Genomic DNA, 22,463 nt, shown 5'->3' with positions numbered 1-22,463 from the left:
CAAAGATAATCAGATCCTCAGAAACTTAATTTTTTTATTACCAGCTACCATACATTATTGTGTGGAGTTCAGAACCTGAACTTGGAGTTAACGTGGACAGCATGTGTATCCTTGCCGGCAGTGGCTGAAGCTGTGGCACAGTGGGTCGAAGGATTGACTTATCCTAAGCCTTCCAAAACTAAATTAGAAGTCTGACGAGTTTTCGGGAGAAAAAAATCGTGCGATAAGTGAAACGAGTTTTGCCTTCAACTCTGCTGATCCTGACGTTTCGCAGTTGGGGCTTTCCCTGCTCGTCGCGTGCATAGGGACGGTAGGGAGCAGAAGGACGGATGTCGGGAGCGGGTGTGCCGGCGGCGGGTCCGGGAGGGGGAGCTCCGGGCCCGCTGCTCTCCCCCTCCCGGCTCTGCTCGCCTCCTCCCGGCCCTCCGCTCCCGGCAGCCTCCCGGCCGCTGACGGCGCCTGCGGCCCGGCGGCCCCCACCGAAGGACGGCCCGGAGCCCCGCAGGCGAAGCTGCCAGCGCGCCAGGGGAAGGTGCTGCTGGTGGGTTTTGCAGCGGAGGGCTGAATGTGAGTGAGGGTCGCTACAGATCCTGCCTTGCTTTGTTGCTGCTGTGGTCGAGCGGCGTGAGAAACCTGGTGTAGGAGCCGCACGAGGTTGTAGGACAGAGCTGTTGCTGGAGAAAAACATCCACAGCTTTACATACCTGCGCGGTGCGGAGGGAGGTGACACGTGTTTAAGGGCTGTCGGCAACACCCGCGGTCTCCGAAGCAGCTGAGGCGTTCCGGGGTGCAGGGATGCGATGCAGCCCCCGCCCCGCTCCGGGAGGCTGCTCTGGGCTGAGCCTTGTGCAGGAAGCCTGAGCGCAGCCCTGGCCTGCGGGACTGAGTGTGGCAGTGCCTCTTGTGCACCGAAGGCCTTTTAAAACTGACTTAATGGTTCACAGGAATGTAAGTGGGCAAATCAGGTATAGATCTATGAAAGAAGGGAGTGAATAGCAGTTCATTACTTTAGCAACGAAGGACAAAATAGATTTAATTATGAGTATTTTAGACTCAGAACAGGAAGTGCCAATACTGAAACTTCATGCATAACCAGAACTTTGACCCTTGGTTATCTGGAGTGTGAATATTTTTACTTTTTTTCCCAACTATATCAGCATGCTGTTGTGCAGATATGATAGTTCATGTTGCTTGCAGTCTTGGAATCTAATATAGTCTGTGACTTTTGTTTTTATCTGCACAAATCTACACAAATTGTTGCAAAGATTTTTAGCTTGAGAGAGCAGATACTAAGCTCCATTTGCTGCAGCCTCAGAAAGATTAAATAAAAATGGATACAGGTAACTAGAAACTTAGCAAGACCCATATTTTTAAGAAGTCACCTTGATTTCTCCCTTAAGTATGTGTTTGTATGTTCTGTGTTTTGTTTTCCCATTTTTTGGGTATATTTCATATGTGACAATGTAGTTAAAAAAATAATGCAAACTGATTACATTGGTAATGGGTAGTATTTCAGAAATAAAAATTCATGGAAGTTTTTTTAAAAACTTGATTAATAACATGACAGTGATACCAAAGTAGTTTAAACAAAATACACCAGTGGGAAACTGCTGACTCTTTAATTGGCAGCTGTCAACTTTTTTATGCTCCGTTTTATATGTATCCATAGAGATTTTTAAATAAAGAGCAAGGCAGTTATTGAGTGTTTGCTTTTGAAAGCCTCGATGTGGATCTAGATGTTGAAGCTCAGTTTAAATTATTCCATTTCAAAAAATTAAATTTCATTTAAAACTTCCATGATACTGAATTATTCTTTAAATATATCTGATTTCTCTGAGTGTGCAGTTCTTGGAAAGAGAGGGATTACCTGCAAGCTTTAAGGGCTAAACAGTATCAGGTTTAATGTCGGCATTACCGCTTTACCTCTGCTATGCTGTGGTATGAATTACAGCTGGATTACATGCTGTGTGCATGGATTACATTCTCCCTCTATTTGTTCTAATGAACTTAAAAGGAGAAAAACATAAGGTTCTATATCTCTATTACATTTTTCTAAAGGATTATAAATCTAAGGGACACTAGGAAACTTCATTAGACTTTTCAGAGAAAAGAATAAAACCTACTTCTTAACTTGAAACCAGTGTTATGTAATAGATAGTTTATCTGATAGTTTAAAACTTGCTGTGTACTATATTTTTACAGGTAATTATAAAGAGGAAGACAGAAGTCCTACAAAAGTAGTCCATGTAACTCTGGTGTTTAATAATTTTACAGTTAGCCAGGAAGGAGTGGGAGAGCATGTAATAATTGTTACTCCTAAATTGGCATAAAATTACTAACAAGAGAGAGGACCCTGATACAGAATGGATCAAGATTGCTTGTGTAAGAGGGCTCAGCAGGCCTTTTTCAGTATATTGATTCTATGAGGCTACATCTGGAGACAACAATACATGCTGTACTTGCAGTGTGAGAGCAGCCTATTCTAGGAAGCACATGCTAAAAGACTCAAGGTTGCGTTATACAATGTGCCCCGTCTCCATCTATACACTGTAATTCAGCCATGGATTAATACCAGATTGAGGTGTGCCAGGAATGTTTTGAAAGGAAAGAAGAGCAGAAAAAGAAATTGCATCTTTTTTTGATTCATGGTACAACTGCAGCTATAACATGTGATGCTCAATGCCAGCTGCCACACTTTGCTCTGGGGCCTTCAGGTCTTAAAAGTTCACTGTCCTTTTTTAAGTGCCACCTCTGATTTTCTCTGAAAGTGTTTCATAGTCTGTTGCTAATCAAGTTCTTGGCTAGAATTGATATCTTGGAGAGGGAGGAACAGCAAGGGAGCAGAAAGTTTATGTAAGTGTGGTTTGCATGTATGTGCTTGACAGAGATGCAGCTGATTAGCTGGAAGTTACAGGCTGAAATTTACTGTGGCAGTAGCCCCTGATACTTTGGTACGTTTCTGATACTTTGAGCAGGGCAGTGAGTTTTTTCAATGAGTGTGTGAGTTAGTCCAGTGGTTTTGTTTTTATGGTCTTCCCTAGTTTGATGAGGGTAAGAGGCAGAGGCAAGCCTTGACCTAATCTTGTTACAATAAACAAGAGGTAAAGACTTCTGAACCTTCTGTTGATGTGATTGTTGAATGTTTAACAGTCTTTTGTTCCCAGTTGTTTACAGTAATTGAGTCTTTTCCCTTCTAGTGCTTGTGCTGCTGTCCTCATTAGTGTGTATTCCAAGATAAATGCCATATACGAGACTTGCAAATACTGTACAGCAGACCTGTTCTCTGGTTTTGTTTCCTGAATATTTCACCTTCCAAAATATGTTAGTCCCTAAACTGAGAATAGACTTCATGTCCTTACGTAAAACAGCAAAGACAGACAGCAGGCCTTTTCTTAATGCCACTGCTAATACCTTTTAGGCAGTAGGCATTTAGGGATCTGAAATGTAAGGAGAAATAAGAACAAATAAAACTGCCAGAGTTCTCTTTTAAGTAATATCTATCATAGTGTGAATGTGCTTTTGAATTGTTTCTTCCCTTGAATTACTTTTTTTTAGACCTTAAGCAACGTGAAAAGTCAGGGAATTTGGGACTAGGGAGGAGGAAAGGAAGAGGGGTAATAAGGTTGTAGATTTAGGATCTGCAGATTTCCTCAAGTGTTAAGTGGTCTTCTGATGGGATAGATAACGTCTATCTCATCCTGCACTCAGTGATCCTCTGTTTCTAGCTATCATTTGAAACTACTTGAGCAGTTCAGTATAAATAAATCTTGTTCTCTCAGTATTTAGATACAGTAGGCAAATCCCAGAGATGATAGGTCAGGCATGGTTAGTTTTGGTTCACTTGTTAGCCATTGCTGGTTAAATCTGCTGTACTGTCTAGCTAACAATTGGCAGACTCAGCAAAAAGCTTTAGAAAAGACTTGCTCTGTGATCCATTTGCCAAATACAGAGTTTAGTTCCTCCTCTGTAATCAAGCTGGAGTCAGTTGATTATAGCTGAGATTTATCATGCCAGTATCCTGCTTGTTGTCCTTTCCCTGTCTCTTTGGTCAAGTGACTCCCATTGCTGGAAAAAAATAAATTGAATCTCAAATTCCTCCAATTTAGAAGTATATCTTATTATCTCTAAACAGTAGGATTTCTTTCAACTATAGAACATGAATTTGATGAGAAGGGACAACTTCCAGAAGATCGTAGTCTCTTCTGGAGTTTGCTGTCTCCTGACAGATGGAGAAAGGTTTCAGTCCTTGATCAAGAACTCAGATAGTCTGATTCAGAGGAAGCAATTGGTAGGTAAGAAATGTCATGTTGGATTTTTTTTTTCCATTTCGCTTCCTTTCTTTAATCTACCTTTGTATTTCACTGTCAAATATGTTTTTGGAATTGTGGCCAAGAAAACAGCTTCAAGCTGGGTTGATATTGCTGTGGCTGTGTTTTTCTTGAAGTTAGAAAAGTACTTGTTTTAATTTTTCCCTCATTTAGAATATCTGGTTTAAATTACTTAACTTTAAATTGTAATCTCAAGTGATGTCATGGCTCAGTCCCCGTGTACAGAGGCCACCCTAGCTGTATTTGAGGTGCCTGCTGTTTGCCATGCTGGCTGGTGCCTGACTCCTGCCATGTCACAAGTATCTGGTGCTTGTCTGTACCCAGCTCCCTGGCGGGGGCCGTAGCTCTGACACAGAATGCAGGAATGCACACAGCCAGCTTGGGCTTCATGCTGTGCCTGAGTTAATAAAATTTCTTGGGACCCAGACCCAAAGGTAATACTGCCAGGTGGTGGCTTTGTCTGAAGTCTTTGCCATTACCCCCAGTGCTCTTGTCTTTGTAAATGCTATACAGAAACAACCTAAGTAACTCACTTTAAATTGAAACAAGGACTTCAGTCTTATGCTAAAGAAAAGATGCTGTATATTTTTTTAACCCACAATGTCCCTGGAAGTGTACGGATGTTTGCACCAAGCTGCACCTCTGCTAATGAGCCCAGCTGGACCTGATTTGTTTCTACATCTCTGGTACAGATAATCTGACCATGGATAATTGAGTGTTGACTCTATAAATAGCCCACTTTGAAATACCTGTCTTAAAATTGTTTTCTCTTCTTCCTGTTAGCTTCCAAGCTTACTCTCTGTAGTCATTTCTTGTCTGACCAGCGGTTACTCTCATCTTTTGGCAAACATATATCCTATTCATATCTTCCCACCTGAAGTGAAATGTTACACCAAGCACAGGTGAAAACAGATTCTAGCACTATAAAAAACCAGCTAAGTCCTAGTAGGAAATAATCATCCTAATGTTTTACATATGCTCCAATTGACTCTCGTGTTTAAATCAAAAATGATTGACACAGATGAAACATTTGATACCTTGGAAAGACACTTATTGTATCCTTCTTCTCAGATACAGTTCTGTTGCATATATAATAGTTAAATGTCTTTCGGTAAAACTCATTCATTTGTATGAACTTGCTTCAAGTTGGACTTCTAATCATCTTGGTTTGTTTGCTTACTGTCAGTGTTAAAGCTCACAAGAATTGTTATGAGTTGAGCTAAGCCTTGCTTTAAGGAGATTGTTTTTCTATTACCTTATAGAAGGAATTATAGAAAGTAATTAGAATGCCTCATAGGAGAAATACCGTGTCTTCAGCTGGTGAGCACCTACAGATTTTTTTTTACCAGAAGTCTTTCTAAAATATAGTATGTGTGTGCTTCTGATAAGATCTGTGGAAAGTTGGAACCACCTGCACTGGATGACAGGTTGTTCAGGGCATTGGAAGTGGAAGAAGGGAAAACAGAATTGCATGGCTGTGCTGTCACAGCAGTTCATGCACCTTGGTAGGCAGTTGTACTGGAAATCACCTTTCTCTTTTCCCTGTGTCATTCCTGCCACATTGTTCTATAAGAGAGGCATTGTTCTATAGCATCAGTGGGTTAATAAACTTGGAATGCTTTAAATTAAGATCTACACTCTAATGGCCATGGAAAATGGCTTGCTTCAAACAGCATCTGAAACACTCACCATCTGTTGTCTGCTTCAACAAACTTTGGAAGACTCAGCTTGAAAAATATGGAGTAAATACCTATTTGAGAAAATACCTTTTTTATATGTATGTGTAGGTATAGCAGACATCTAATATTGTAGACGTGAAAAACTCTCATTATGAACAATGATGGGAAATTTGATAAAGAATGGAGAAATGGTTTATCCAAAAGACATAATTTATAGTATGAGAAATTCATTGCAGTGATGAATGGTCAAGAGGTGCATGAATAGACAGAATATGAAGTAGATGTCACTTGGACTCTCAGAGGTTGATTTGCATTTATTCATTCATGTGCAGTTGCCTGAGTTTCTTTAGTTTGCACAATTAGAAGTCATAAATGATGTAAGTTAAAGTGAAAACTAACTTTAGAATTAAGAAGCTGTATGTAAATACAGAACTAAAGAGTTTTTTTAAAGGGAGAGAAACAGATTAAAAATGCCCTATGAACCCACTTTTGTATTTGGGTGTGTTTTTCAGGCTTGTCTCTTGAGGTTTTTTTCTGTAGAAGGTTAAGAGTTTGGTTTCTTGTTTGTAAGAGCTATTGTATGTAATGAGGGAAATATGATCAAGTAACCTCTTCAGGAACTGTTTGGCACATTCACTTCAGAGGCTGTGTATTAAGGGGTTATCACTTGTGGTTATTCATGCAGCATTCTAAATAATAGATTTTCTTACCTCTGGCAAATAACGTGCTTGAAAGATGAGTGAACTGATTTATCTGAAATGTCTGGAATGAGGAAATACTCTGAACTGACAGTTATGCTGCTTTTGTAGTAGGTTTTTTATAAAGCAAATTGAAACTTAAATGTAGGATCATTCAATTTTCAAATAGTGTCCCAAGCTTGGCAGATCGTGTATGGTTACCTGGATTTTGAAATGATGTCAGAGTATTCCAAGGGAATTAATTTGATGCCTGGGAATACCCATGAGGAATGGCAAACACAGAAAAGCAAGTAAAAAAACTTTTATATAGATTTTAGCTTGGATTTCTGAAAATATTATAATTTTATAATAATGCTACTAGTAATAAAAATAATAATGACAATAAACCTTATGTGATTGTATCTATTTTCTATTTTGTCTGAGAATTTTTAGCTGTTTGCTAATTTGGTTCAAAAATCCAAAGTTTTTCAGCAGTCTTGTGAAAATCAGCAACTGTGAGGAGACAGCTTAAATAATGTGGGCCAGAGAAGAGTATTCCATGTGGCAGTAGCACATTTGCAGCTCATACTGACAGCTGGCACATGTCTACCTGCAGACCAAACAGAGCTTATCCCACCTCTTTGGGGAGAAGGACAAAGGACCATGGATACAGGATGAAATTATGAGGCTGCTGGGGGACAAAGAAACTTGGGGTAACAGAGATGGAACAGTTTACCATTCAAACCTATGTATTTTTAGGAAAAAAAATCTCCATTATTTCTGTGCTTAAATAATTCTTCAGCTTGTTAAGAAATACATTGATTCACCAGGTGCTGGGTTTGGATCTCAAGTAACAGAAAAATCCAGAAGGTTTAAACAACAGATTATGTGGAAGTCCTGCAAAGATGTTATTCTGGGCTAATTTCAGTGAATTTACTGTTTCTCTAGAAGTTACTTGTACAGAATGATATAATAAGATAGTGATGTGTGATCTAGATATTGAATAAAATCTGGTGTTGTGTTTTTCTCAGAGCCAGATGAAGAGCATGTCACCTAAAAATGATACTCTGTTTTCTCGGAGTCATAGTACAGCAGCCTTTTTTTTCCAAGCCACCTCAGTAGTCCCATCTCACTCTGCAATGGCTTACCTTTCTTTAACAGTAAAAATAAATGACATTATATATTTTTGGATTAAAACATTAAAGAAACATTAAACATTTCTGGTTTATGATAGATGAGGGGAAACATTTAATTAGTTCTTCAAGCAATCATGTACATAAATTATTCTGTTATTGTTATGTAAATATACTTAAAGATGAAAACAGAGATACAGTGAAATATTTTACCTCATAAGTATAAATAAATAAAAACATTTGTCATTAGCTGACCTTGAATGTGAATGATCTGCCTGAGGAAACAGGTCTGTTACACGATACAAAGCATTAGAGGATGACAATATTAAATTTTCCTCTATTTTGCAACAATTTGGAGTGTAATTATTTAAGTTGGGTGTTTGAATAAATGAATAGGTGATTTGTTTATAAATTTGTACATTTAGCCAAATAAAAGATTTCTCTTCAGGTATGAAATCACACAAAATTCAGATTTGTTGGCAGTATTTACCTTTGAGAGTACCATGGCTTGATTGCTAGAAATATTTTAGCATTTCACCTGATGTGTCTGTCCCAGGTTTGGGCTGATAATGCATTTCCATCCTCTGAGTACAAAAATGGTGGGAATGTGAGTCAGCAGGTAATAAGATAGCAGTGCAGAAGGATGCTGAGGGCTGTCTTTGTGGTGTAAGCACTGGACACAAGGTTTGTGGTGGTATTTAGCTCAGACTCTCGCTTCATGTTGGACTTACCTGAGCATCTTTTCCAGCAGAAAGTGAAATTTCTGTGCATAAGCTTTCCTTGCTTTTCTTTGGTAGGCTGTCACTCCAAAAAAGTGTGTAGCCAAGACTTGCTTGCTCCATTACTTTTTTTTGCCTGGGGATTTTTGGCCTTGCTGAGCTGAGAAATACAAAGTTGAAAATTGTCTTTTTTTTTTTTTTTTGCTGTAGCACTGCGTCATGTGGCAAACACTGGTTACACATGTGGAATTGTGTCATTACAGGAGTGATGAATTCCTACTTAAGTCTTCCTTTTTTAATCAAGTTAATACCTTAAATCATTAATATCCTCTTTTATAGCTGTAGAAACAGGCCTTTACACTACAGTTAAATCTAGGTCTTCCTGCTCAATCATGTGAAGACTGACATTGTCACCAGGGCAGGGTATTCACACTTCTATTGTTTTCCTGTCTGTCTGATACTTCAGTGATACCTTGGAGCTTCATATTTATGTCTCAAAATCCTTATAAAAGAAGCAGGCAAGTACCCAGAAGCTTCAGTTTGCATTTAGGATAATTAATTGCACTATTTGAAGCATTTTTTGGAGTTCCATTTGACCCTTTCATTTAATGCTTTTTACTCAAGAGGAATAATAGTGTTCTGTGAAGTGCTGTGTGTGACTTTCATGAAATTTTGCCATTTATAAGATATTTGGTCGCGTAAATGTAAAATAGTGATAGTCTAGAGATTATTTCTCATGTCTTTTATAATTATCCTGACAAATGCCAGGTTATCCGATAAATAAAAGAATTTCCAGGAAAACCTCTGGTTCATCCTACCATGTTACTCACAAAAACTCTCCTTTCCTGGATCAAGGAAGTAAAAATTCAGTGTCTTCTTCTAAATATACACTTGTGGGTTTGGCTGCTTTTAATTTTGCACTTTGGTTCATTTCTGCAGTTGCTTGAGTTGTATCAACAATTATAAAAAGAAAGGAAAAAAAAGGAAAAAAAAAAGAACAAACCCAAAAAAACCCTGCAGCCGTTTTCAGCTCGTGTTGTTCTTGGCACAGGTTCAGTTCTGGTGTCCAACTGGTAGGACCGAAACTTGGTGCTTAACAAGTGCCTGTAGTCAAAACAGTTGGTGTGTGCGAGCACAGATCTGGTATTTGCTGCGGCAGGTCATCTGCCGGATTTTTCCCCGTGTGCAGAATACCTAATCACGTTGCTGTGTTTCTCTGACGGCATCTGTGGCAATGTGAATCGCTTCACGTTCCAAAAGTACATGTTTACAGTCGTCGTAGAATCAGATTAAGTTGGCAGCCTGCTCCTCTCTGTAAGTGGCTCAGTTTACATTTCTTCTTCTAGCAGGATGTTTTGCATAATTTTGCTGATCCTACTCACTTGTAGACTTTGTGAAATGGAGAATCGTTTTAGTGGGTTTCTGTCAGAAAGCGGAGCTTGTGTTTATTGTAAATAAACACCAGCAGAACGGTGGTTATTTTAGCACTTGATAATTTCCCAATTATGTCATTTGACCTGAAATGAAGCTTGTGATTGTTGAGCAGTGTTTTATGCAGCGGATCAGTCTGGGGGTTGGAGCTGGCAGTTTATTTCCTTTGTCAGTTTACAAGAAGTATCAAAATGAAACCGACTGTGCTGTTTCCTTTCCAGTGCGCAGTGCAAGAAGGGTGGAACAGTTTGTGGATATTGTTTCCAAACTTTTTCAGCTGGACTTGGAATAGTGTTTTGTCAAAAAAGCTGGTAAAGTTATCCTTCAATCTTGCAACATTATGCTGTAGTTTGTTAACATCAAATACAATTTTATTTTTGTTTAACCTCACGTACCGGGTTTTGCTAGTGTTTTTTTCAGACTGGCTGCAAAATGAAAGTGCTTACAAGGTGTTTATGAATTCTTGTTATGAACCAGCTGCCAGTTCCTGCAGGATGACACATTTCTGCAAGACTCTAGGTTGTTCATTTTCTGGTTGCTGGCTGTTGCTTTTCGGGCATGTGTGGGTTTTTTCTGTTTTGGTTTTATTAGGATTAATGCCAAGTACATTTGCAAACTTTGAACTGGGATCAGTACAAGGTGGTATGTTTCATTTACCATTTATTGAAATTGTAAGTGTAAGTTGCACAACTTTGCACAGTGGAAGGCTGTGCAACAAAGCACCTCAGGACATAATGTAAATAGGAAAACTGTAATTTGTGCATAGGCAGTGCATAGGAGTTACCATGAGTAACATCTTCATCAACAAGACTACGAGATACTAAATTTCATTATCATCTGTTTAAATATTGTAAATGGGGAATAACAGTATTCATATTGTGTTAAGGGCAGTTGGATCAGTTACTCTATGCTATTCCAAGTAAAAGGACTATGAACTCAAGTGTTGTGATGAATACAGGCTTAAAAAGGAGGTTTATTATTCTAATAAATATTTACTAGCAGTAAATAACCCTCTTACCTTTTTGAGTTTTAGCAATTTTACTTTGTTTTTTTTTACCAAACTATAATCCATAACACTGGGTCCCTGAGTTATTAATGGGTCAACCTAAAATTGTTTTTTCCTATAGGCCTCTTGTACACAGGAAGTCAGATCATGCTAAACAAGAGTAGTGTTTCAAAATGACTCGTGCTGACAGAGTTTTAGTGTCTGTCTTCTGACAACATGAAGGGGAATTTTTTTTTTTGTTTTGTTTCAAGTATCTGGGGAAAAAGAGCCCTGAAAGATGAAAGACATATCTTTCTCTCTGCTCAAAGTGCATCATTACCTTTTTCCTCCATGATTGTCTGTCATATTTATGGAGAAGGCACTAACTGGGCAAAACCTTTTCACTTGATTTGATCAATTTTGAGTACCACATGATGGGTGAGAATGTGGATGCAGGTGGGGTGCACTAAGAAATGGGGTTTTGTTTCTAGTCCAGATTAGAGATATCTGCAGTTTCAGGATCACTTAAAGATCTTTTTCGGTAGGAAACAGCAATGTTTGACATATTTTACTGGTATCATATTTGCTGTAGCATCATTGTAAGGTTTGCTGTGAGGTAAGTATGTGCTTGATCTTGTGTATAAGAGTCAAGGCAAAAAATTTGAAAAGAGACTTTCTATTCAGAATGTGGTTTTGCCTCATTTTCCCACACACTGTGCTTGTGGCTCTGGAGCTCATGTTGCCCCTCTATTGCTTTGCTTTTTTTTTCTTATGATTAGAAGGAGATGTGGCGTTTCCTGCAAAACAGCTGCTAGTATTCCCTGGTGACCCATCAGAGAGGATCCAGTGGAATTACAGATTTAAAGGCAGACCTAGAGGACTTTGGCAGCTGCAACAGAGATCTGGGGAAAGGCAGGGCGTTGCATTGTGCAGGAGGCAGGAAGGAGGATTAAAAATGGAGTATAAGGGCATAGGAGAGAAGCTCTGGAGATTTAGGGACTGTTAGGTCTCCAACAACATAAGGACTTCACATCTACAAACAATTCAGATTTGTCTGAGAAAGTTGGACTGTATCCATGTTTCCATAGGACATGGAGAATCTCCTGGAATAGTTTAAGATCATTTGCAGTGCTACTGAGGCAGAGTTTGCAATGCGCCTTTGAACTATATGGAACACCGGTCTTTCAGACACTGCTTCATAGAAAAAGTAACAGATACTGATCTGAAATTGATTCTATAGAAAGCGAGGTAATTCAGTGAGAGTGTTAAACTTTCCTCTGAGATTAATGCCATTAGTACATTAACTGTTTGACAGTAGAAGTCACATGTTGCTCGTCACATGCAATGGCTGCGCTGAGACAGCTGAGAGGTTGCAGAAGGAATTAATGTGGTAAAGAGGATTGTAAGTGTGATTGTGCTCCTGTGCTGTTGGATTTGGCAGCACCTGGTATTTAGAATCAAAACAGAATATGTGTTGTTATTTATGGGGAATGTAAGCATCCATTTGGAAGTACTTAAATGAATCAGAAAAATTATCTTTTAAACTAGAGCACGTATCCATACCATCGCTAAACTGTGCAGAATTTAGGTTAGTATCTTATCAGTGATGATAACTGGTTTTCTAGTTGCCTTGCTGCATTTTACAATTTTTAGGGCAAAAACTTTCATTCTTCTTTAGTTTAATCAAGGTCCACTGGCTGTATCACTGGTGTATGTGAACAGGGACAGCCATGTCCACAGCTGTGTGAATACAAGTTCACCTGCTCTACTAGATCTAGTCTGTCTACAAATGATCTGCAAATGAGCGTAGAAAGTGTTACACAGATAGCTGATTGTCTCCTGAATATGTTAGTATATGAATATTTAATTTTATCACAACTATTTGATGTGCAAATGTATTTTATTCACATATTAATTTATTGCATAGGCTGTATAATAGTAGATTTGTACATTATATGTCATTCCTTGTATATATGTAAAATAGGAACAGACAAACCAGTAAAAAATTTTTTCAACAGATTTTACCACAAAAGTCAATTTGATAGAGGAGGCCATTGCCACCCTGGTATAAGCAGTGTATTCTGACAGCTGATAGCCTTCTTTTTTTGTCCTATATTCCTGTTATTTCTCTGAAACATTACCAGTGTCCAAGGGTGATTGACTACCACATACATTGTAAGGAATGAAGAATCGAGAGGCAACTTGATAGTTCTTGAGAAGGAATATACCAACATATAGTTACAATTTATGGCCTCACCATCGAGATTTGTCTGAGAATTCACACCTTTGTCAAATACAGCCTCTTGCAACCATGCTTGCCCAGCTCAAAGAGGGGACTTTCTGCCCCTTTGGAGGGAATTACTCTTCCAGCTCTCCACAGTGCCATACCTGCAAGGTATTGCTGCCGTCTTCTTCTGCTGACATTGAAGTGACATTAACTTTTGTGAAAAAATGTGCAGATTTTACCCATCCAAGCAGTGTCTCAGAACACTTTTGGTTGTGTGGCACTGGCTATTTGCATTCTTTTCTCCTGTATGACTTTACTGAGGTCACAGTTTCCATTCTAGGAAATTTGAAGTAAAGCTGGGTAACGCTGATGATACTCATATGTGTATTGTATCTGTCTAAAAGGTGGAAGACTTTCTGTAGCATGTTTTGAGGGAAGAGGGGAGTTTGAGGAGGTAAAAGGAAATGCTAATTAGGGCAGTTGGTTCTGATCACAAGAATAACCACCAGTTTGACACAATTAGCTAAAATAAGTTTTTTTTCCCTTCCCTATCTTTTAAGTAAACATCTGCTGCTTAAAGCAGTGGGATGCACTTTATTATAGTCTAATTACAACAGTTTCCACTATAGTCTATGTTAGAGTAAAAAATCCAAGGTTAATGTACTAGTTTGCTCTTGAAAACTAATAAAGTGAGAAAGTTGTCTTGGGAAAAGCACCAAACATTTAGCTTGACTAAAAAAGCTTATAACTCTTATAAAATAACTTGCTATGGCATGTGATGCTTAATGATTTAAAATATATATTTAGATAATCAGTATCTAGAATGTTCATCTTTCCAGAAGATTAATTTTAATAAGAGTAATATATTTCATTTCCAGACATATCCATAGGGCTGCTATTGATGACACAGTTTACTCGAAATCAGGCTTAAGAAAACCAGTAGCTGTGGTAAAAATTGGAGTAATTAATCCTAAGTTTATATAGCATGTGTGTGGAAAACATGTTTTCTCACTAGTTTTACTTTATATATGGCATGATTTTGTTGGTAGCATAGCAGTTCCTCATCAGTCCCCAAGTAATTAATGGGAAAGTTTCAAATTTTGATTAGCCTACTTAAAATTGATTAAATAGATGCTGAGAAAGTTGGTAAATCTTGAAACAATAGCTATTATGTAATACAATAAATAGTCCATGAATGGAATTGTGCATTTCAGAATCAAATGTGTAGCTTACACAGGTGTTACCACAAATGTGAGGTGAAATGAATGTAAATCTACTGCATCTTGCAAAGGACTTTTAAAAGCAGAGGCTGCACACTGAAGTGTGTGGTGGGGTGAAAAGTAGCAAATGATAGGGGACATTTTGGGAGTCACAATAGATACTTTTGTATTTGAAAAAAAATTAAGACTGTTTTGTTCTTCAGTTGCAGGAGAATGTGGAGGGAATTCCAGTATTGGTAATTAAAGCCGTGAATGTGAAGATATGGAAATGCTTGATCTTAAATAAAAAATGTCTTTAGTTAGTTATTTTAGATCTAATAGAAACATTTTGGAATTTTTTTTTAAGCATTTCTCTTTGTTCTTGAGGTATTTGCTATTGCAAGTTTATCATGGATGAATCCTTCTGCTACTGGCAAGTTTTTACTTGTGAGGATGCCAGACAAATTGTCATGTTTTGATTCTCTGTGGGAAAATTTTTCTCAGTTGTCCTTGAAATATCAAACTAGTGAGTGCAGGGTTGATGATGCAAGTACAAAACCTTCCCATGTATTAGCAGGTCGCTGGTGCTTCCTTAACCTGCTCTTGGTTGACTGTGTGATGCTGGTCAAGCTGAAAGAGTAGCACCTACTTGGATTTTTCAAGTTAAGTGCTGAAGGCTTTAGACAAGGAAAAATTGCTCATGTTGAATGAGAAACTCCAGCTTGTCTGAAGTACTCGGCCTATGATTATGTTCCGCTTGCTACATTTGATTACGGTGTTGGTTGTGGGAGTACCTGCCTGATCCCTGCTGTGATCAGGCTCTTGGTGTTCAGGCACAGCAAACTGGAGTCCGTGCCAATGAGCCAGGCCCTGCTGACCGGAAAATTCCTCTTCCCAGCCAGTTCATGCCAGCTGCTGCTGCCGCCTTAGGCTGGCTCACTGCAGGGTCAGCGGGCTGGGGAAAGGGTGCTTCACAAATGGGGCCAGCAGGACTGTTCAAGATTTGTAGCACCCCTTGAAAATATTACAGAGATGAACTCCTGTCTCTTGTAAGTATTTTGTAGTTGTGCTGAAGTTTTCAGCACAAGCCTGTTGCTTGCTGCACACTGATGTAGCCAGCTGGCCAAGCACTGGCACTTTTACCCTGGAGAAAGATTTGATTTGTAAAGAATGCCAAAACAGTCTTTCTACTTTACAATATAAGGGATAGGACATTTAGATTTTAATCTAAACTCAACCAAAACAATTTCACTGAAGCCTGCCTTGTGCAGGGTCAGACAGGCCTTGCTTTTTTGCAGTGCTTGAGAGGCCTCTGGTGTGAGTGTGAGCCACACTGACCTCCAGATGCCATGTTTGTTACTGAGACATAAACTTCCTGGGTTTTTTGGACATGCCATTTGCTCTGTGTGGAAAAAAACCCAAGCTTTTACCTTGAATGGTGTTGGAGATAACCAAGTGAACCAGGCAGAGCTCACCTCTCCGGAAGGGCCTGGAGCAGTAGACCTTTTGCTACTTTTCAGTCTTCCTGTTGTTTTCCTTACAGTTTCTCAGTAGAATTGAAACAAGATAGTCATAAAGTAAACTGCCCAATAACTAGGTCAGTTGAATTCATCATAAACCTTTATAGGAGCAATCACATATCTGTCACAGAGCAGTTTACTGAGTCATCTTAGCTGTTACATACTCTCCTTTTTTCTTTGCATGAAAGAGCTGGGACACCAAGTATACCTCACATAGATTTTCTGGTAGATTATTGCTTTTTACTATGTTTTACATTTTTTTCAGAGCACTTCATGAAGCTGATTTTATCTAATTATCATTTGGCTTGATTACATTCACAACAGTAATGAACTGGTGTTCTTTGGAGTGATGAAAATCATTGTAACTAGCATAGAGAAGAACAACTTCCTCTTTCCTAACTTGTATTTTTAATTTTAGCCTATGACATGTTGTAAAATTAGTTTCTTTTCTGTTACAGAACGAAGACACAGTTCAATGTGTAAACCTTCCCCTTCTCCAGCTTCTCCAGCCTGTAATTCCAGGACATCCCTAGTACAGATGAAACCGAAATCCTGTATCAGCGGCCATAACCCTGTCAGCAGCAACTCAAAGCCATTCAAAACGCCCAAAGACAATCTACTTACCTCCAGTAGCAAACAGCACACAGTCTTTCCTTCAAAAGTGTCACGGGATAAACCATGGTAAGTACCAAAATAATAGTGACCAAAGGTGTTGGTGTTCAAAGTACTATATATATCACAATCATCACAAAAATCTGTATTCTCATTTTACCTAAGTTTACAGTTTAAGCTTCTATATTTATAAGGGAGGAAATTAGGATATTCTTGAATGAAGAAAAAAAATTACATATAGATAAGAAGAGAAAGAAGGACTGGATTACTTTCTCACTGTTCCATCGAGTGTGTTTTTCTAAGATGCATATAGCAAGTGAGGTATTGACCCAGTTTTCTATCTTTAAGGTCCATCTTCCATTACACTATCAGCCCTTAGAACTGATGCCTTTAAACAGTTTAACAGGATAATTTTTTGTGGAATTCTTAATATTGGCGTAACTGATCTTCATGAAAACTTATTGGCTATAGTCAATTATCTTCAATAGCAGCTGCTGCTGGAGTTCATTCTGTATTTTGATAATGTTTGATGCCTTATGAGATGACAAGAAAATTCTGTCTGCAAAAATCACTATTTTGGGGGTGCCTTACATCATGTACTGTGATATATGTACACATACAGGCTTTGACACTGCCATGCCCATCCTCCCATGACTGTGATGATAGCAGCAGAGTTGCAAAAATATAAATGACAGCAGAACTGGGTCACTATTTTATCCCTTAAGGAACTGTTCTGTCTTCATTATCTACAGGAAAGATGCTTTGTGATTAGGCCATTAGGTTGGTGACTTGAGATCTGGGTTCAGTTCCTGGTTCTGTTATGCCTTGCTCTCTTCAGTTCTTCATCTGTAAATTTGAGTTACTGAGACTTCCTTTTTCTTGAGATTTATCTACTTACTTTATAAAGATCCTTCTCTTTTGTATATAACACCTAGCATAAGAAAGTCATGATTTTAGGTAGGGTTTCTGGACAACTGCCTCAAAACAGCAAATCATTTAAAGCAAACTGTTCACTCATGAGACAAAGAATAAGCTCAAATTATGTTAAAGGCATAGCTCATGCTTTCTGCCTGAAATGTGCACAAGTTGGCATGATTTCAAAGACTGCAGCTTCTGCCTAGCTGTAGAATTTACCTTGTCCTAGAAAAATATATTCTTCCTATAAATCTGGACCCACCATCTTTTTAAGCATGATGAGCATTGTGGGCAATTATGATATAAAATTCTGAAAATAGGAAATCTGATTGGTTAGACTATACACTCACACACGAACTAGAACAGCAGAATAGCCACTGTCTCATCTCTGTGTAAATACCTCTTTTACTGCTCAAAACGAAATATTATTGACTGAATAGTGACTTTTCCTTATGAATGTTGGAGGGGAATTTTATATAAGAGAGGATTCTTTTATAAGTCTAATTAAAAGTAAATCAGAAAGGACTTCAGAGTATTAACATTATTGACTATAAACCTATTTCTCATCCTGTTACAGACAGCAACATACATATCCACATTTCAGCAGACTCGCTGAATCCATAAACAATATCTTCCGTTCTGGCAACAGATGTCATTCTGGCAGTCAGTAAAAGCTGGAAGGGAACAAAATAACTGAGCATTTCCACCAATCCCTTTTCCCTTTATTGGGAACATCCTAAACATTTACTGATGATTAACAAGGTAGATTTAACCATTTAAAAATGTTGTACTGCTCCATTGATTGTTTGGCAATAAATATGACAGTAGTTGTACCCAAGAATTATGTAATTCTTGCAGCCATGCTAGGAGATCATACTGCAGTTTTGTTTTGTTTTGGGGAAAAACGAGGCATATAGTAATTAACGATACTGTGATTACCACATAGCAAATCACAAACAGTCTGAAGTGAAGATCAATGAAATTCTATTGCAAAATATAGTGTTAAGTGCCTTAGATTACATGACTTGTTAAAGAATAAAATATGTCTGCTTATCATCGCAGGTTATAGAGAGCTGACAGCTGTTACAGAAGAAAGTGCTTGTTCCTATTCCATTAGAGGATTGTAATATTTATTTAGAATACTAGAAAATATTCAGCAGATCTGATTTAAGGTGAAATTATTAATAAAATTTATTATTTTTTAAGATTCTGTCTTCCATTCAGCTGCTGCACAAGCCATTGAATTTCTTATCTTAGCTTTTAGAAAGAAATAATCGACACAGAAACATTTGTCTCAAAAATGCAAATAGGATTCATGTTGTATCCAAGTGTGTTGTGGTTTATCATCCTCAGAAGCTTCCAGGTCTTCAGTGCTTTTGTCTGTTACATTGTAATCTTATACCAAGCATTTATTTGATATAAGTTCTTCTAGACAGTTGTCAAATCAGCTATTTCAGGAATTATATCATTTTAATGATTGCTTTTCAGACCTGGAACAACCTTTGTTGGGCTTGCCTGATTCTTTTGTACAGCATCTCCTTTAAGTTTTAGTTGTTACAATTAGGATTATGGGAACGGCCTCTGCAACAGCATAGCCCAGTAGATCTATCTGTTTCTGTGCCTGCCTTCATGTAGATCCAACTTCTGTTGTTAAATTTGTTATAGTTTTGGTTGAAGCATCGTCTTACCTATTGACCAAGTAGATCTTTCTCTTGTTCATGTCCTGTGTTGTTCTAAGATGTGCTCCAGAGTTTCAGGTTGCTCTATGGCTAATGCTTTAAAAATCTTGATTGGAATGATCAGATAAAAGAGATCTGGAACTGTTTCATTTTTCAGCTGCTGTTTTAGTACTTCCTTTCTTGTAGTTGGAATATAAAGTATTATTGTGAATACATCATCCAGAAATATCTGTCAGTTATGATTTTTTCCCCTGTATCTCTACCATCGTTGCTATTAATACAGCAGTGCTTAGAGATGGAGCAGAGCTGGAACACCACTGCACTGTGCACAAGATAAATGCAAACCATAATTTTCTGCAGCTTGCAGGCAAGGTGGTAAGAGGTATAGCAGAAGGCAAGAAACTGGGGAGGAAAAGGCAAAGAATTGGTAGTAATAGTAATTCTGAACAAGTGATCATAATTAGTAAGCATAGATCAGATGCTTACCCTTTGTAAAAGGAATTCCTGCAGCTGGAGCTCTCTTCCTCACTGCTGACCTACCCAAAGGATGCTGCTTCTCTTGCTGCACCCCAGCACAGCTTCTGGGTGCTGCCATGGAGGATTTAGGTGCTGTGATGCTATAGAGTGTTCATTTCCACCTATCCATGATCCTAAGGCAGCACAAAATTGGGGTAAAATGTTGAAGTAAGCTAGTGTTGAGAAACCAGCTGAAGCAGATCTCCTTGGCCTCCCTCCACAAAGTTTAGCCTACCAGAAGTTCTGAAAATGAAAAAAATGAGATGAAATTGATATGGTTTTCATCAACACAGAGAAAACTGATTCTCTGTAAACAGAAAAAAGATCCCAAAGGTATGCCTGTGAGCAATCCTTTAAAATTTATAATGTCACTTTTCAAAGTATTTTTAATAATTTCTTGCCCTTTATTTCTTCTTTTTAGGAAGTACAATTCTTCATTCTGAGGCTGAGAAAGTTAAGATAGTCATGATTTAAGGATATTCCTTTTGCACCATGGAAGCAAAACTCAGCAGGGTTAACTTGGACCATACAATCTAACATTAAATCACAAATATTTTGTACATTGTAGAGGCAATCCCAGCAATATAGGATGTTTTGCGTTTTTAAATGTTTGTGAATTTCTTCTCTCACAAATTCGAAGTGTTGAATGAGAGGCTGAGCTTTTTAGAATTAATATAATTACAAATGACCTAAACATAAACCCAACAAAATTACATAATAGGAAGGAGAAATAACTTTTGAAAGCCAAGAGACAGGAAAACAGAAGTAAAAGGTGTGAAAAGAAGTGAAAAGTATTGTGACATACTGCAGTTATTTTTCTTGCTTGCTGGAAGGGACCTACAATGACCATCTAGTCCAACTGCCTGACAGAGCACAAGAAAACAGAAGGAAATGTTGCCTTATTTGAAAAACAGAATAAGCTTCTAAAGCCTGTCGTGACCATGCATCTTGTGTAGTCCTCGTTTTTGAGCCTTTTTCTGGTTCCCTTCTAATTCATCGACATTGGTTTTGTACTGCTGGTCAGCAACACTGGAAGCCATATTCCAATATCAGTAAAACCAGGGACATGTGAAAACTGTCTTACTTGCCATATCCCATTTTTGATATAAGCACAACAATACAATAAAACCTCATATTGCTTATTCACTGTGACCACTGAATATTTTTGTCATTATTTTCCAGTGTGTTGTTTCCCTGTATTTCACTGCAGACTGAGCAGCTTGTTATTTCATGTGTAACTTTACATTCATTTGTGTTAAAATGTCTCTTTGAGTTAATGAACTTTACCAAACACTCCATACTGCTTTTCTAACTTTTTCTCTTCATTATTTAGTTTCCCTCAATCCTGATTCCATCAGCAAATGTTATCATCAGTAATCTTATCTTTATTTCTCAGGTCCACTGAAGTTTTTGGTCACGTCAGACTTGGTAATGATGGCTAAAAATGCCCCTAGAAAAACAGCCCTAATGAATAATAGATCTCAAAAAAGCTAGATTTGAATTTCATATTGTTTAATATTTGCTTTTAAATCATCTGTTTTATAATGCCTTTCAAGAACTGGAACATTTTCATAGTTATCTCTGAACTTAACTGGTAACCTCATCAAAAAGTGAAACCATATTTCTTTGCCAGGATCTGATTTTCTGCAAAGGCATGTTAACTTATTGTTTATCAGTTTATTTTTATTAGCTTTTCCAATGTTTCTTCCATGACACTTTTGTTTGGGTTTTCAGCATGGGTACAAGATCAACATTCGGCTAGCTTCTCTTAAGATTCCAAGATTCAATTAGAAATTAATATGCTGAGACCCAATACTGCTCCTACTCTTTTGGAACCCATGGCCACATTATGCAGATTCCCATATGTAAAAAGAAGAAAAACATGAATTTTTAGCTGGCACTTTGCACTTACTGAAGGAATCAAAAAACATTGTTAGCTGACTGGAGAAAGTTATCCTATTTCCTTCTTAGTGCAGAAGAAATAATGTTTCTGAAGTGTTTGCTTTGGTAGTAACTTTTATTGCCTTTTAGGTAGATACTGCTATTCTTACAAGAGTTTCTTTTGTAAAAAAAAGTAAATTTGTCTTTACTGAATACAGACTTTTTTCCTCACTTATGTCTGTTGCATGTTGTTTTTCTAATTGCCCCTTTCAACAGCTGTCTTTAAAAAAAATCTTTAAAAATCTGTCAAGAGCCCCTTTAAACAAGCTTATTGTTCAAAAACTCCTGAAATACAGTAAATAATTCTAAAAACCTGAGTTTTCTTTTTTAACAAACTTTTTTTATAAATCTTCAATTTTTTACTCAAAAAACTATGTTTGCGAAAATAATTCTTTCTTATCATCAAATATAAATATAAACATTTGTAATTTATTTACTTTTTAAGACTTTAGTAGTTGACTTCAGTTACTGTTGCTGTGGACCTTCCAGTTTGCCATTTGGCTATAAATTCATCTTTAAGTGTTATGCTAAGACTAGAGATCCTCACTGTTGAATGCAGTAAAAGAGAGAGAAATTGTCATCTGTACCTTCTGAAATCATAAATATTTTATTGTAGAGTACCTATAGAATCCTATAGAATGTGTATGTCCACAAATACTGAAGTATTTTTCTTTTTTCTTCTATACTACAATGAAATGCATAATGAAGGTTGACTTCTTATCTGTAGCAAAATGAAGGAAAAATATTCCCTCCCTGGGCATTTTTCATTATCACAGTAATACATCTGCATGTGCCCTAGCATCTGAGAATCTAAACACTGCAAAACAGAGAAACCCTGGTCATTTTTGTTAACAATATTTCACTACTAGACCAGATAATACACCTGATTCTCAGTGAATATC

General features: G+C 37.7%; 1 protein-coding gene across 8 annotated transcripts in view; it reads left to right on the top strand.

Moving 5' to 3' along the window:
• ATXN7L1 (ataxin 7 like 1) overlaps positions 1-22,463 on the top strand; it is a 113,530-nt gene that overhangs the window by 65,017 nt on the left and 26,050 nt on the right. For 6 of the 8 annotated variants that reach the window (XR_001521711.3, XM_033514240.1, XM_015628327.1 and 3 more), the window contains one exon: positions 16,357-16,579. Coding sequence is in view for 7 of the 8 variants with exons in the window: in XM_033514240.1 (XP_033370131.1) it covers positions 16,357-16,579 (223 nt within the window). In the remaining variant the exon portion in view is untranslated. Of the gene's footprint in view, positions 1-9,721; positions 9,851-10,194; positions 10,279-16,356; positions 16,580-22,463 lie in introns of those variants that run through there. The other 2 variants (XM_015628332.3, XM_015628331.3) reach the window with 2 other exon arrangements.

This window comes from Parus major, chromosome 1A (assembly GCF_001522545.3).
Source record: "Parus major isolate Abel chromosome 1A, Parus_major1.1, whole genome shotgun sequence".
Lineage (NCBI taxonomy): Eukaryota > Metazoa > Chordata > Aves > Passeriformes > Paridae > Parus > Parus major.
Note: the sequence above shows the minus strand (reverse complement) of the source record. Positions and strands in the feature narration are given on the sequence as shown.